This window comes from Juglans regia, chromosome 10 (genome assembly GCF_001411555.2).
Source record: "Juglans regia cultivar Chandler chromosome 10, Walnut 2.0, whole genome shotgun sequence".
Lineage (NCBI taxonomy): Eukaryota > Viridiplantae > Streptophyta > Magnoliopsida > Fagales > Juglandaceae > Juglans > Juglans regia.
In genome coordinates, this window is record NC_049910.1 from 2755649 (window position 1) to 2772734 (window position 17086).

The window sequence follows — 17086 nt, forward strand, 5'->3', positions numbered from 1 at the left end:
TACCCACCCTAGTTCTTTTCGTGCGTCTTTTTCATCTGCTTTCCAGTGAGCTAGACCATGATTTTCATCAATCTGAATCATAGAACCCCTAAGATAGAAATTGTATACCCACGATGGGTTTAAAGACTAGTTTTCTTCACAGAGATAAGCTTGCAAAGCCTTCAGAATTTCATTTTTTATCGTCAAAATTTTGCAATGTGCATAATGAGTGAAACATCCTAGGGAAGGATGCAGGAAACAGAAGATACTTGAATACATGAAAATTAAAACCTTCATAACCGGCTAATGACAAAAAAATGTCATATATATCCACTTCTTTTTCATTTTGGGATTAAAAAAACAAAAGAAAAGATCCCCAACTTTTTGAACAATAGGAGCCAACAGATCAGATTAAGCGGGGGTCTGGTGCAATGCTTATAAGCATGATTCATGAACCACTTCTAGGTATGGCCAATCAAGCTTACTTCAAAAGTTAAATTTCTGGGGAACAGTATCAAAGTCATCGAAGTCGAATCTCTGTCTTTCTCTCCCAGCCTGAAAATATGCATGCATGTACTGACAATTAGTGAGCAGTAATTTACAAAACAAGTCAATGAACATGAAAATAAAAGTGATGGCTCACCTTTGCTAGGTATAAAGGATCACATGAGATCTGTTCATCTATAGTAGTCAGCTTCCTTGACAGTGCCATTATCCTGTCACAAAAAAAATAGGTATAGAACTGGAGATGATTTTCCCACAATTAAATTATAGCTGTTGTAAAAGAACATATGACACCAGCAGAAGGTCGAAAATGTACATTACAATGGGATGAAACGAGAAAAAACAAGATATTGTAAGAAATGAAAAGGTAGCAAAACTGAGGCAAATTATGGGCTCTGCACTACAATTTTCTTGTCTTTAGAGCTCTTCAAAGTTCAAACCTGTCTTGGAACTATCACTGTACCATTTTAAAGGGTTTATATAACCTATGAGATTTACTCTTCACAAGAGACTTATAACTGGAAGATGCAATTCATTCAATCCTATCCCACTGAAATCAAGATCCCGACAACACATTGAGGGCAAGGACATCAAACTCATGGACTTCTGGAAGATATTCTTTTTTTGATAAGTAAACTTCTGGAAGATATTGATATCAAGACTATTCTTTTCCTCTTAGATAACCCCTGAAATGTATATAAATACAAGTGACATACCTCTGAATGGATGAATCAATATGCTCAATCATCTCACAGGTCTTATATTGTTCAGGATCCTCTAGGAATCTAACCATTCCATCCTTCTGGTTGATTGTTGCAAATATCTCACCATCTTGAATCTAAAATTTGGCATAGTAACATTAATGACAATTTAAATCATATTACCATAAAAAGTTGCAGAAAAACTACCATTTGCAGGACATGCATTTCTGCCTCCTTGGGACTATTCAGTTGTACTGTATTGGCAATGTCTTGAAGGGAGAGGGTCAGGTATGTCTGAGTCAATCTCTGGATATTTCGCTTATAGATGGATGATACAACCTGCTTCACTAGTCCAAGATTGTTGTCCTGGAAAAAATTATTTCAAGCCACCTTTAGATAACCAATCATTCAGGCAGAACTTAAGTAACCGTAAAAGCTAAATGTGATTTTTTATACAACATGATTTGGTCTAATCTCAGGCTTCTAACCAAGACACTAGAAAGTGCAGAACGAATTAGGTATGATAGAGAACTCACACTTTCAAACTGCTCCCTGTTTGTCTGAACGTATGCTTCTAGTTCTGCGATTTTGCCAGTGCTATAACTAGTTGCGAGTTCAATATAGGGCTGCTCAAAGCAAAATAATAATAATAAATAATAGCATAAACATAATTTGGCTTATAAAAAGAACATACATATGAATTGGAAAGATTATCAAAGATCCAGCTTTTCAATACACTGTTCCTTTGGGCAGCTTCTTAATGGGTTGAGATTTCATGATTTTCTCATCTCTTTTTCTATTTCTAGTTTGGTATTCCCTCTTGTATACTTTTTGTGCACTTGGACTTTGCCTTTCACGTTTCTTAATAAAATCTACGGTTACTTGTCAGGTAAAAAAAAAAAAGAAGAAGAAGAAGATCAAGAATGGGAGCAGGTGGACAAGTGCAGTTACTTCCTTCTAGGTGGTTATACTGAGTCAACAAACCTAACCATATAATGAAGTTCAACCAAAGAAAAACCTGGAAAAAGACATTCCATGAAGCATGTTAATAAAAGCAGGTAAAGAATCACAATGGTAAGCTCATAAGACAAATTACAGAAAACAAATATAGAAATGCTCCATATCGAATACTATAGAAACAAATACAACCGCGGGTGTGACCAGTAGCTTTTTTCTCCATCCCACGTATGCATCTCTTAGTTCATGTTTGTTGGGATGTTAGAGCCTAAATTTGGTAGCCACAAATAGACCTTTTCTCCCATGGCAGGAGTGTAGGCCAAATGCCACTTATCATAGTGGTAGTTCACACACAGACACAATGTTACAATGTGAATGCAACAATGCATAACTCCGTACTCAGCAAGGGTATCAATCATATAAAACATAGTCCAACAAAAAATATACATGTAATAGCCACCAAATCAACCTGAGGACTCACGGAATTAAGAACAATCCCCAACTTAATTTAAGAAATACCTGACAGAAGTTCTTTAGAAGTCTCTGAGCTACCGAAGAGGTGTACTTAGGTAGACTGGTAGAAAACTGCCACAAAAAAATTTAAAAGATAATTTGACAAGTCTACAAGAGAGTGATGGCAAAACTTGCTCAAAATTTCTTTCCAATTGTGCATTATTTGATCATATTTCCAACAATAGCCTTCATGCCTTAAGTTTTCACAGAAAGGTAGGAACGAACAAAGAGCATACCTGTCCATGGTGAATCAGAGAAACCATTATGTACTTTTTGTAAGCTTCAACAGCTATAGCATTTATAGTAGACATTGGAGCAGTAACAGCCTGTATTAAGCCATAAGCAATCAGGATTCTCACACGCATAGAAATTTTAAGATGTCAATCAATAATTGCTAATTGAACAAGTTGCACATAGAAAACAGACATTGTGTAGAAGCTCCAGTGCTTTGCGGAAACGCTTTTGTCCTATGCATATCATCCCCCTAGAAAAAATTTGAAAAGTTCGTCACTCACAAAGGCAGTAGATGCTCTTTATATCACCACGAACATCAAGAAAGTAAGTATGCAATAAAACAAGAGATTTCCCAAAAACCTACAAAATATGCCCATTTAGAAAATATAATGATGAATAAGACAGAAATATTACCAAGAAGCTAAAACAGGACATGACAACATGTCCAACAAAACAATAAGAGTTCACAGAACAGATAACCACAACACAAAAGTGAGAAGTATCATATGGGTGTCAAATGAATGCTAAGAAGAAAAAGCAACCCACCCATAATAACAGTAGAGAAAAAGGTCCCTTGGCTGATCAACTTCAGAGATATCATCCTCCAAAATGGAGAGGCCAGTCTTATAGCACTTTGCCGATAAACAAAGTAGAAGAAACTCTGGATGCAAAGTAGTCAAATGTTCTGAGGAATGCTGGAGTTTCCGCACAGCAGTCAACATCGGAGCCACCCCCCGAATTGGCGTTCCAAGTAGCAAAACCTGGTCCTTAAGCCTCTTACAAACAGATATGACTGAAACCCCAACAATTAGCTACATCAATGGGTATAAACAGGTGATTTAATTAAAGTCTTGACCATCAAATAGAATTAAATCTAAGGGTAAAGGGACATACATTTATCTGGCACCAAACCAATTTGCTCCAGAACACAATAACTGATAAATCTAGCAATGTAGGGAACCAATGTTGTGGCTTGCTCTTTCGAAATCGGAGCAGATGTGCAAGCCTCTCTGTCACCACAAATCCACACTCTATAGAGGTCAATTTCTTTCAACATCCAAAATTTTACAAAATCTACAAATCAGAATCAAATGCAATATGATAATTAAGCCAAAATTCTGGTCTCAAATAAATTGGAATATGATGAAATGAAGTAACATTATTCTCTATAACTTGTACCTGGTTTGCTTGCCCGAAAAATGTTCCAAAACATTCGTAATTTTTTTAATTAAATTTCACCTAATTGAGAGTAATGAAACTATTCCTAAAACTTAATTCTGATCCTTCGTTTTTTATACGAAAATAGATGAATAGCTATACAAATCTTTTTTGAAATTCTCATCTATTTTGTTCCCTTTTTTTATTTCACAACCAGCCAACCGGTTCGGCTTAACTAAATACTTAAACCCTAACACATGCCAAATGCTTTCAGTTAGAAAAATTATTAATAAGTAAATAAAACTGCAAAAGAAGAAAGTATACTGTTTGGAAGAATGAAGCAGGACTCACAGGATGTAGAGGTATCCGAGAGAGTGCGTGGACGGGTCGAGCTCGTTAAGAACCGCAGACAACCGAGTCGACTCGGCGCGGAGCGAGTCCTCCGATTGCTTCAGGATGACGTGGAGGCGGGAGATATCTCCGGCGCTGCTCGACAGCCCTTGTATCTGAATGATCAGAGCTTCCAACGAACCCATGTTTCTGAGTTCGGTCGGGGATACCAAATCAGTCGCGCTGAGAGAGAGCGCTCTGAATAGTGCTGTGTCTTTGTGAAATACCGGCTGATCCGACTCGGGGTGACTCGGTTATACTTATCTGGTTGGGCTTAGTCGATCCGATCTGGTTATCGAACTCAATTATATAACTCCGATCAGCATTGGGCCGATAATCAAGGCCTTGGCTTGCGTCAGCTATTGAAAATTTTACCAACGCGGTAATTTCAGATCCGGCCTGTATTTATGCCCGTTCTCGGCCAGCCCAGCTCGGTCAAAAGTGGCACAGAAATAAAGTCGAATTCAGTAACTCACAATGGGTATCTTGGTCATTTCATATTATACTGACGAGTAAAATAATTTAAATCTCGTATCTCATATGAGACGAAATGAGATGAAACAAGAAATATGTAAATAGTAGTGAGATAATTTATAAACAGTAATAAATAATTTTAGTTAAAAATATTGAGAAATAATTTATACAAATTCCAAATAAATTCGACTCTACTTAAAATAAAGTGTTAAAAAAAACTATTATGTATTAATGGAATCCAATTTTTTTTATAAACAGCTTGTATGAGCTTGTCTATTTGAAACTTATACCTAGTATTACTTAATTTTTTAATATTATTTTTGTTTTCATATTAAAAAAACTTTAATTATTTTTTATATTTTATTTGAAAGTTCAGAAAAATTATAATGATTAGATGAAAAAATTAAAAAATTAAAAATAAATAGTATGTATTTGGCTGGTGTTTAGATGTTGAGAGATAGGATAAGATAGAATTAGATGGGTTGTGATCATTTGTGAAACCAAATGGTGCCTAAATTAATACCATCCATTTTCACTTAAATGGAGAAGATTATTATCCCAAACCTAAAAAGATAAACAGGTAAATGGTTAATAAATAGTGATTTTATGTGCCTTTCAATCTCTCAATTGAAGCCAGAACTCTTGATTCGACTGAAACACGACTGCTGCAACAGTTCAATCTTACATATAGCAACATCAAAATTAAAATTTTATGCAAGTGAAGAGGCAAAGATGTCCACTGGAGAGCTGGGGGCTGGCAAATGCTGTCAGACTGACTGGTGCTTCTTTTATGCCAGCGGAAACATCATGCGGCACTACCATAGGGATCCGACAAATGATCAAGATGCACTGTTTGATTGTGCAAACCACCAAATGTAGATGATGGTGGATCTTTGAGTGATTTATGGAGGTTACATACAAAAGATCAGAAAGTGCTCTCTCTCAGGAATGCCAACATGCTCCAGCTACTACTTTCTACGAACTCAAGTCTGCGTTAACTTCTTTCCTTTTACCTTTCCTTGTCTCATTACCGCTCTGTTGTTGCAGTTCAGCTTTTTTCTGAGCTCGAATCATTGCTCGCCTTGCACGGGGCCGCATTTCACGCACCCTTCGATGAGGCGTGATGTATGGTTCAAGGGGCCTGTCGCCGAAGGGGTGTTCACTTTCAGCAAATATCCTCAATTTTCTATCTCTATCCTGCATACATCGATAGCAGAAGTGTAAGATTATTCAATCGAGATAGCCACTGCACACGGTGGAAATATGACCAAAGAGAACCACAACAGAACTTGGAGCCTAGAAAAACACATAGAAAGGCACTTTGCAACATTATATGCGAATAAACCAACTGTATGAAAGAAGAGGCACATGCAACGAAATGTTAGCATGAGCTACAACCATACTTTCATCCGAGTGTTAGTTTAATACATAAAAAAACTATTCTCAATTATGGAGAGTACTGAAATGCATAAAATACAATTTCTCTCTACTTAAACAAAACTCACATCACGCAATTTGTTTCTTGGAAGCATGAGCAATACAGCTTTGTGGATAACTTCTGTAGGATCTTTAGCCAGCTGGTCCTTTAAGCTCCTTTCCTTGAGGTGACCCACGTACCTACAGGAACATACAGCTCACTGTCAATATCAAAACGTATAAAATGGCCTAACTTGGGAGGAATTTGATAGCTAAATGAACATTTTCCTTTTTACATAGATCTAATTTGAACATCTGTCTACCTTGTCTCAAGTGGCACTTAAAACAAGGAAACTTTCTAGTCTCATCACCGATCATCAACAAGATCTTTTATATATAATTACAGGTTCAATATTAAGATATTTGCTTCAGGAGATGTTGAACAACTAAATACAAAATAACAAGATTCCAAATTCACTATTGGAATTAGGTAATGGTTCATTTTGATCTCAAACTCGTACACTCAACTTTAACAAAAGTAAAAGAATTAAATCTTGCATTCCCCCCATTTCCAATAATGACTACGGTTCAAAGTGTGTTACTTGCCCAGTGTGCCAACGATAAAACTTGTCTGTGAGTTTTCTCCCTGTGACACAGACATCCTTTGCGTTAAGCACAATGCACATATCCCCATCATCACGATTTGGAGCGTATGTCGGCTTATCTTTCCCTTGAATCACAGTAGATATTTGGGAAGCCAACCTGCCAAGGACCTACGAAAGAAGCTATCATCATAATTAAAAATAGGCGATTTGATTCCATCAAGTTGAGAACAATTTAACAGAAATAACATAAAGAAGCAGACTCGTCAGCAGATAGAAATCTGACTTTTTTCGTAATAATCTGCTGATCAACTAGGCTACTTCTTTCCTCAAAAGGGGAGTAGAAAGACCAGCATCGATGGCAAAATTCAAATAACAAAAGAACATTTTCTCTCCAACCCAGCTAGAATACATAAAGGTCTTCTAGCATTATAATCTGCCAAACTAATGGCATATAGCAAAAAAAAAGATGGTACACACAAACCTGGCCTTTGGCATCAAATACCCTCCAACGCAGACCTTCAAGATTTATACGTCTCAGCCCAGCAAGTGCTTTCTGTATGAATATTGGGTGGAAAGCTCTGTTATTGATTCGGTCATATTAGTTAAATATTAATCATCAAGTCACACACCAACGGGATGGCATGTGATATAACTTTTGAAATGGTTTGATTATATCAAGTACTAGTTAAAGAACATTGTGTATGACGCATATAAAGCAACTGGTCCACAAGGGGTTTACTATGGCAAGTTTTAAAACAGTGGGAGAGCAAGTTTTAACCCCAAGTGGTAAAGGCCTTGATCTGAGTATCACTCCCTTCAAAGTCAAGATTCAACACCTCGGTGCAAACGATCCTTTGGAATCACGCTCCCGGTGAAAACGAATTAACCAGTTTCGCGTAGAAAAACTTTAGAAGATGTGGTGCACAGACAAGGTCTACTGTCCGAAGGCCCTGCCTTGATAGGTTCCCAACATAAAACAAAAAAAAAAAAACAAAAAATAATAACACAGTGGGAGAGTAGAGGAGAAAGATGTACTGGGTTTTTTTTTTTTCAGAAATTCCATGTTACTTGCAACTTTGCAGCCCTTCCCAAGAAGAAATTGGATACCGATGCTACACAGAAAAATTCCAGAATCTTCGCATAAAAACCCATCAAAGACAGAACTAGTCGTTTAGCAAATGCCACAATCATGCGGCGCGCTTCAGCGGCACCCAAAATTTGAGAATTATGCTCACAAGACGGTGTTCAAATGGAATTAAGAAGTAACTTGGGTTTTCACATTGAATGAAAAATATGAGCTATGAAATACGAGAGAGAAAATATGGAAATAGTGCCTTCATGTTGCCACTGAAAGAAACGGCTGCTTGGCTTGTCATTCTACGTCTTTCTGGGAATTACCTCCTTCACACCCAAATCATTCAGCTCTGAAAAATAAATTGGAAATCAAAACTAAATAAATCTGAAAAAAATAATATCTTTTAAAAAATATAAATATAAAAAGGAAAGGAAAACATTTCGACCTGTAAAACCCTGGACAGAGAGCTAGGCCTAGGATTTGGGCAAAGAAAGAGAAGTTCTGTTTCGGCTGCGATCCAGTAACATTCCTGCTGGAGGTTAGATCTTGAGTAAACAAGGGTGATAAGGAGCCCAAGCCCATAAGTTTTTTTTTTTTTAATAGTAGATCTATTTTTTTTTTTTTTATGAGCAATGCTACACAACCTCTCCAATCTCCACACACTTTATTTTTTAAAAATTTTTTTGAGTTTATTCTTTTTAAATTAATTCAATTCTTCTATTCATTATTCATATATTTAATATTTAATAAAAGAAAAAAAAATTAAAATTAAAAAAAAAATGTGGTATGTGAAGGTTGTGTAAATAGTAAGAGGTTGTGTTGATTTTTCCTTTTCTTTATAAAGGGTCATATGAGACTTGTGCATTTGATATTTGTATATATCATTACTCTAAATTCTAAGTAATTTAAAATAAAAAATATTTAATTCACAATTAGATTTCATGAAAATAAATTTATAAATTAACGTGTTTTATTGTAATACATTAAAACACGCAACTCTTTTTACTGTAAAGCAGATTTATATATCATATATAGCCACGTGAATTTTACAAAATAATTATCACATAAAGCCTCTTTTTTGCAAATGAAATGAGTTAAGATAAAAGTTGAAAGTTGAATAAAATATTGTTATAATATATTTTTTTAGTTTTGTTTTTGTTTTTGGATTTGAAAAGGTTGAATTGTTTATTTTATTTTATGTGATAATTTAAAAAAATTATAATTATTAGATAAGATGAAATGAAATGAAATGAGAATGATTGTGAAAACAAACGAGACAGAAACTCATAACCTTGTGTAGAAGGTAATTTATTTTAAAAGTTTACAAAATGTTTGTACAAAGAAAAAAGAGGAGACGCATAGTCATGAGATAGTATATTCATTCTAGGTGGTGGTCCTAGGATTTAGAGGAAATGAACACAAGTGCTACAACTTAAAAAAATATATATATAAATAGTCCAATTTATATTTGGGCATATTATAATTAAAGTATCTTGCAATAATTATAAAAGATAAAAATTTATGCCCATCAAGTAACTTGATAACCATATCATCTTCTATTGAATGTGATATTATAAGATTTAAGTATTGGTAGTGGCTTATGCATCTTTATATTCATTTTTATTTTTGTATAATATCTCCTTAAATTTGTCTGCATTGGATTATACATTTTTAAAATTTTGCATAGCTATGAATTTGAAAAAATACCATTCACTATCCAAACATTATTTTACTATTTTTTCTCTCTCCTACTCTCTCTCTCTCAACAACGCAAACAAAGAAATCAAAGAGAACTAAACAGGATTGATAATTATTTATTTGAAGCATATCAAGAAAAAATAATAATTATATTTTATTATAATTTACTTCAAAATTACATAATCTAATGTGAGAGTTTTTTTTTTATATGTAAAATCAATCTCCAAAAATTGTAATTTTACATGTGCATGTAGACAAACCAATCCTAATGCTCGAAGTTGAAGAACTCGTGAAAGATAAAAGAAACAATCAATAAAGGAGGGGATGTCAGTCTCAAGTGAGCTCAGCTTTCTTGAGCTTTTTGAAGAAGCAACCAGCAACCCACATGGCGCCTAAAGGTTATCTTCTTGAAAGAAAGGCACTGCGAGCAGAACAGTTTCCTTTCTTTCATTGGATTATTTTGAGGGCCGAGTACTAAAAAATTCGAGCACTTTCAATAATATGGCATGTTTTTCTTTATAGTTATCATAACAGGTTATGACAGGAGATCTCCTTCATTTGAATCGAAATCTAATAAATCAAGGAAGTAAATGTAGTTTTATTGGTTTAGGATGCAAAAATAAAAACTGATAATTCAGAGTAAAATGTAAATTTCCCGAATTTGTTTGTTCCGAAGCAACAAAAGGCCATGTTAGCAATACAATGACTAGAGACGCAGAACTAGGCAACACCCCTTAGGAAGCTATACTTGAAATGAATCAGATGGAATACCATTTCAATAAACAATCATTATGCTTCCATACTTCCTAATGCCTCATCATCAGAGAATATATAGCACCACCAAGCAGGTAGTCCTTCACCCGCCAGGCGTAGGGGCACCGGGGGATTGAGATGACCGGGGATGGTCGATGGATCTTCATCCCCTTTCTTGCATGTGGCATTATGCACCAAAATGTAAGAAACTTGATTAAGCCTCACAACAGCACTGACATGGCCAAAACGTAAATAGCGTACCACGTTCAGTTATAAATCTGCATACAAACCTCAAACCTTCTTGTACCCGGCCTCAACGAATGTCATTGCTGCTACAACTCGTATCCTTGTCAGGGAGCATTTTCTTCACTTTTTTTTTAACAGTCTTCTCAAAGTCACTACCCGATAGTGATAACACCTGGTTCAGCAGCATTGAAACCCCCAACTCCTTCAACCGTGCATATCTCGGTTTAATCCTTTCTTCCAAACTATATCCAAAATATTGAGGGAATTTCACTAGCTCTGATCTGGAATAATCCATGGTCAAAAAGTACTCCCATTTTGGTATCAAATTCCCTGACAAGCTAAAAGTATACAACGCTCCATATCTTGAGATCATGGTCCGAATTTCCTTGATACCGTATCCCCTCTCCAAAAAAAATTCTGTCACTGGCTTCAAATGGGCCTCAATGCTAAGACCAAAAGTCTGTGGACAACGATAGAGAAGAACACCAACATCAACCCCCAAAGAATGGAAATACTCAGCAGTTGGCCGTAACTTCTCCTCCACACTGTAACCAATAATGTGTGGGCAGCGTGTCAGAATCTTACCAATTCTCTCTGCTGAGAGGTCCATCTCGTAAAAAAATTTTATAGTGGTCTCCACCTTCTGCTTGCTATAAGTGAGAAGTGCTGGAAAGCGATATATCACTTTTGCCCATTGTTTCTTGTCCACACCCAAATTTTCCAAGAATGTCATAGTGGGTATAAGGTTTTCGGAGAGACTGATTCCACACAACTGAGGCCTTTTGGCGAGGATGGTGAGAATATCTGATTTTGGTACACCAAGCTCAAGAAGAAACTCAACCACTGGTTTGATTTTTCCCTCCAAGCTATAGTAGGCAAAAGCTGGGAATCTTCGTGTAATTCCCTTGATCTGCTCAAGATCCATACCAAGCTCTATGAGATAGAGAACATGAGGGCGAAGCTTCCCAGCTGGGTCTATCTCACTCACTCGAGAGATGGCCTTTAGCTTCTTAGAGTCAAGAGTCAGATTGGGCTGAGAAACTGGCACAACTGTTTTTTCTTTAACAGGTGGGCATGGAAAGTTTTCCACTACATCTACCATGAAGTTTCCATGCTCTTCGAGAAGGGCTTCAAGGAATGGAATAAGAGCATCCCTGATCTCAAGAGTTGTAAGCTCACGTCCTGTCATGTTAAAGGGAGATGTGATTAACAAAGACTCAATTTAGAATTATAGATGTTAGCTGGGGATCGAGAGAAGCAGCAATATGTTAAAATCGAACCTACTAGATATCGAGATTTATGAACAGAATGAAGCCTTGAGACAAGGTGGTCGATGAAAAGGTCTGACTTGTTGATGGTTCTTGCTGCAACTGCATTGCTCAATCCTTGTTTCTTTAAGAAAAGGGTCAAAACAGCCTTGGCTTCTTCTTTTTCTGCTGCCAACAAGGTTGGAGGCACCACTTTCAAGCTGAACAATCCATCTACCCCAGAATCAGCTGCCATAATATCCAAAAAAGAAGCTTAACATCATAAGAGAGAAAATAATGATGACAGAACCAACTGCTATCGTATCCAAAAAGAAGGCTTTCTCATGGAGGCTACAACAGCCCCACATAAGCTACATGAAAGAAAATGAACTTGCTTACCGAACTTTGCTTTGCAGGAGAAGAGTTTTGCAGGAAATGGAAGTCGAATCCTGAATAAGATCAAACAAAAATCTAAATTTTCCACACTTAGCAGGAAAATCGAATAGAAAAACAAAATAAATAGAAAGGGAGATAGCCAGGAAGGTGTGAGGGATCTGCAGCTTCAGTTACTTTAGCTACTACAATCATTTGTATCATCCAGTAACTCAAAACCATCTGTCACCCTGTTAAATTACCAAAATAATTCACAACAAACAAATTAAATCAGAATTATACCTACTTAATACCTCCCATCTGTCAAACCCCACTTGCATTCACCAGAGTGCTTTGATATAACCTCCCGAAAACAATCTCTCTCGATCCTATACATGAGTTAACAGAAGTTCATGCAACACTTCATCTCTAGCAGTATAACATCTTTGGTTTTCCTCACACCACACCACCATTGCACTACTTCATCACCGCTAATCAGCACCAAGTAACCGTTATGGCTCATCCTCAAATGCTTCAAAAGTCGCACCACCTTAGTATTACTATCAATATTACACAATCACTCACTCCCACCCCTCTAAGCAACCTCATTTGCAGTTAAAAAACTCTTTTTAAGAAAAAGAAAATCGAGAGATTGAATGAAGGCTGAACAAATTTCGTGCTTATTTAGTACAATATTCGGGATTTTCTTCCCCTCCACTATATTATTGGCACAACCTAATGACGCCCATGAATCATTTGGCTTCGAAAAATGAACAGTATCCATAATTTAAAAGATACACAAGCATACGTTGAAGAAAAAGAGAACTATAAAATACTTTGCCTCAACCTCACAAAAGCAAAGACCATTAATGCCCCCAACGGATATTCAAGAATGAATTTTTACTTATAAGCCATCAAAGCTACACTAATTAAGCACCAAAATGGAGAAGACTAACAAAAAGATTAGAGAGAGAGAGAGAGAGAGAGAGAGAGATTAATAGGAACAAAACAGAGAAAGGACCATGGCAGGAGTAGTACCTTGAGGTAGTGAAAAGCACTTTAGATAGACATGAGAGGTGCTCGACAGAGCGGATTGCACAGAATGCTCTCATCTCTTTCAGCGAACGAAGCTAGAGGAAAAACCTGCTTTTGTTATCCAGATGGTCAAAAAAATACAGGGTTCGGTGGCAGAACTAGGGCTAAGCAGTAAGCACGGGGAAATAAAACAAGCAATGGTGGGGCGCGGCCGATTTTAGCCGCTAGTCCTTGTATAGACGAGGCACGTGCCCTTATTCACTTAAATAGACTAATTAATAAAAAATAAAAATAAAAAGATAAATACCATTATTGTTTCTAAAAAATAATGCTCCAATTATGGGCTTGTATTTGAGAAATTAGCTTGATATTTTTAAGAATAAATATAGATAAAAGTTATTATTAAAAGTATCTATTTTATATATATGATGTGACATCATTTATATCATATATTTTTTTAAATGAGTGTTGAGAATAATTAATTAGAAATAACCATACAAATATGTATTACTATAATAATTTCTTTCTAGTATTACTTTTTTTTAGTCGTCTCAAATCAAAGCCCGACCCGACCTTTATTCACTTCTGGAGCCATGCGGCGAAAGCTCACTTTATCATGGAAGCAATTAAATAATCCATTGGACTTGCTTCCTATAAGAGCATTGCATTGGATTAAGAAAAATGTTTCGGATCGTAAATTTGGGATTTAAAAAATGTCTCGAATGAAATTTTTTTATGTTTTAATTTTTATTGAATGATTAAGAAAATATTTTTTAATAATATTATAAATTTTTTATTTTTTTAAAAATATTTATAATGATTAAAAAAATATATAAAAAAAATTATACTATACAAAATATTTTTTACATTCCAAATTCGGAATCTATAACAGTACTCTTGGATTAAAAGCTCAACACTTTGAACTACAGTAAATTAAGAGACTCTCTAATCAAAAAATCTTCATAATTTCTTAATATTTCACACTTCACATTATTTTTTTCTTTTATCAAATATTTATTATATAAATAATGAATAAAAAATTTAAAATAATTTTAAAAAAATAAATTTAAAAAAAATTTAAAAAATTTAAAATATATAAAATATAGAATGCGGTGAAAGTTACGCAAAGCCCCTCTCCAATATTGGCGAGTTATTTTTCCCATTCCATCAGATTATTTTTTGATTTTCATCAACTTCTCGTCTCTCTTTCCCTCGTTCTTTTCCCTCTTCATACACGCAAACTTCCTCTCCCTCAGTCGTCTTCTTCCCCGTCCTCTTATAGGCCAAACGGTAAGTCCCTATTCCTCGCTCTTCTCTCCCTATTCTCTGTGCATTTTCTCTGAGTCTCTCATCTCCCTCTTCTCTTAGTATTTTCTCTGATTTTATCTCATGCTCTGCCTACAAACGCTCGTATCTGAGGCTGCTGCTTAGGTCGGGAATAGTGGTGGTGGGGGCCTTGGTATTCGGATACCTAACCTTGCCACACGATTGAAGCCGTTTCTCGAGAAAGCTAAAGAAATCCTAAAAAAATCTGACCCCCTTCTCCAGCTGCAGTGTAAGGGAATTATGAAGATCCAACGTTGAAGTTTCAAATATCACTCCAAATTGCCGCAGAGTGTGAGATTGCGAGATTTATGATTGGAGGTATTAAATCCGAATTGCCGTTTGGAATTTTCTTGCCACACGATTTATTGTTGTGATCTTCACGTCCAAATTGCCTCGCACGATTTATTGTTGTGATTTTCACGATTTATTATGAGATTTCTTGCCACTCTTTGCTTGTTCAGATCCAAATTTTAGCTGGGTTGTTGGATTTAAGGAGTTTGCACACCCTGCAGTGGAGATTTTCTCTGCAGATGCTACAGTGGGACCAACATTTTTCCTTACAACTACCATGTTTGCTTTTATGTTTCAAAATAGTTTTTTTATCACATAGAAAGAGCTTAAAATTCGCCTGGTACTTCCTTTATTTCGTTTCTATTCTATCAAGCTTTATTTCCTTCGCAGCTTAATACAGAAATACCCTGTTTTATAACGACCAGCTAATAGGGAAGATTTTTAATATTTGAAACCTAATAACAACCTTTTCACGCTTACAGGCATTGATTAAGAGTTTTTGACTCTTTCCCTCTTAAGATTTGAAAGATTATTTATTTTTAGTTAATGGTGTTCAATAGTTCAATTTAATTTATCTGGTTTTTTACAAAGAAATCTAATTGCTCTTGTTTTGGGTTGAGCTTGGAAAATCAAGCCCATATTTAAAATACTTTCTTTAAAATACAAACAGATTATATTGCTTTTAAACCCACCATTGTTTCTTATTAGGTGGAACTGGACTTCACATGATTCCTAAGAGCTCTAACTAAATGTATAATTCTAGATATAACTGGAACTTTCTTTGGGTTGTTACACACGATGTGCATATGAGATTAGATAACTTTCATACTTACATTTGAAGCTACCTTACTAAGAACTAGTATGTCAAAGGCATGGTTATCTTAAATAATTTTCTCTAAATGTGAGATTGATATAGTATGATGGGAGATGGCTAATGGTTAGATTATCTGGGATGAGATTTATTGTGGAATGTATCTTTGATTGCTTTTGCCTTACACTAGCCGAGACACTTACTCTTGTGTTCCGGTTATCTGTAATATAGGAGTTTAGAGGTATTTGATTTGGCATCATCCTACCATGTTTTCAACTTTAAATTGTTGTCGTACTTTCAGTTTTATCTCATATATTTTCTGGATGATTTCAGGATGGTTTCTTCGTTAGCTTTGGTTGGGTAATCACGAATGGTGTTGGCCTTGCATCCTATCCAATTGACACTGTTCATAGAAGAATGATGATGACATCTGGTGAGGCCGTCAAGAATAAGAGTTCCTTTAATGCATTCTCTCAAATCCTCAAGAATGAGGGTCCCAAATCTCTCTTTAAGGGAGCTGGTGCAAATATACTTCATGCTGGTCCCATTGTCCTTGGTTGTCAAAGCGATCTTAATTTCACTTTCTTTGTTTTTTATTCATACGCAATTATAATTTGCTTCCTTTCAAATTACTACCAATTTCAAATTTAGCATAAGCTTTTATTGAACATTGATGATCATTGTCTCCGTATCATTTGTCTCTCAAGGTTTTGTTTGACCCTAGATGGTTATTTGGTTTGGAATTATATGTATGCTTATGTCAAACAATAGGGACACAAGGATTGATTTTAAGTAGAGGGACAAATTATGGCTCAGGTAGTTGGAAAAAATAATTTTAAGTAAAAATTAAATTATTAATTAATATAGGAAGTGTATTTGCAAAATATTACAATTTATTTGTTGTAAAATATTATTAAAATATATAATATTATTTTATTATTTTATCTTTAAGATGATTAGTCCAATGTAGATTCACATAACCAAATGTTAAAGTTACAGTCAAAACTTGAATTTTTACCCAAAATTTGGACTTGCCTAGGGGTGCTACCCGCCCCCTACGGGGTGGGCGCACCCCTTCCCCGCACCCCGTCCTCGGGATGCGGTAGCGGGGTGCGGGGCGGATTCCCAATCCGTCCCGCTTCTTTTCACTTAAAAAAAATACTATATTTATTTTATTTAAAAATTATTTATAAGTGCAAAAATATATTTTTAGATCCAAATTATAAATTTAAATTTTTTAAATATGACTATAATTTAAAAATTATGTAATTTTTAAATTTGTTAGTGCATATTTTTGTGTA

At 35.4% G+C, this 17086-nt stretch overlaps 3 protein-coding genes across 5 annotated transcripts; 1 reads left to right on the forward strand and 2 right to left on the reverse strand.

Moving 5' to 3' along the window:
* Positions 1-145: 145 nt before the first annotated feature.
* On the reverse strand, positions 146-13546 carry LOC109009182. The gene is made up of 20 exons (XM_035694786.1): positions 13361-13546; positions 12350-12399; positions 11984-12199; positions 10776-11885; positions 8330-8355; positions 7413-7484; positions 6933-7099; positions 6416-6527; positions 5924-6107; positions 4398-4692; positions 3783-3898; positions 3435-3681; positions 3081-3138; positions 2891-2980; positions 2661-2726; positions 1721-1810; positions 1392-1550; positions 1200-1321; positions 623-695; positions 146-534 (listed from the first exon to the last, which is right to left on the reverse strand). Exons 1-20 carry the CDS (start codon positions 13432-13434, stop codon positions 466-468), a joined length of 3396 nt encoding a protein of 1131 aa, XP_035550679.1. The 5' UTR covers positions 13435-13546; the 3' UTR covers positions 146-465.
* On the reverse strand, positions 5496-8531 carry LOC109009183 (50S ribosomal protein L13-like). Its single transcript, XM_018989574.2, has 6 exons — positions 8452-8531; positions 8266-8355; positions 7413-7484; positions 6933-7099; positions 6416-6527; positions 5496-6107 (listed from the first exon to the last, which is right to left on the reverse strand). Exons 2-6 carry the CDS (start codon positions 8305-8307, stop codon positions 5886-5888), a joined length of 615 nt encoding a protein of 204 aa, XP_018845119.1. The 5' UTR covers positions 8308-8355; positions 8452-8531; the 3' UTR covers positions 5496-5885.
* A 1011-nt stretch (positions 13547-14557) lies between the features above and the next one.
* On the forward strand, positions 14558-16457 carry LOC109012186 (ADP,ATP carrier protein, mitochondrial-like). 3 transcript variants are annotated; one of them, XM_035694956.1, is made up of 4 exons: positions 14558-14647; positions 14777-15001; positions 15145-15221; positions 16119-16457. In XM_035694956.1, the coding sequence occupies exons 2-4, from the start codon at positions 14992-14994 to the stop codon at positions 16434-16436; spliced, it is 405 nt and encodes a 134-aa protein (XP_035550849.1). In that variant the 5' UTR covers positions 14558-14647; positions 14777-14991; the 3' UTR covers positions 16437-16457. The 3 variants fall into 3 exon arrangements, with proteins under 3 accessions (XP_035550849.1, XP_035550850.1, XP_018849249.2); XM_035694957.1 differs by having other exon boundaries at positions 14789-15001; XM_018993704.2 differs by having other exon boundaries at positions 14558-15001.
* The last annotated feature ends 629 nt before the right edge of the window (positions 16458-17086 follow it).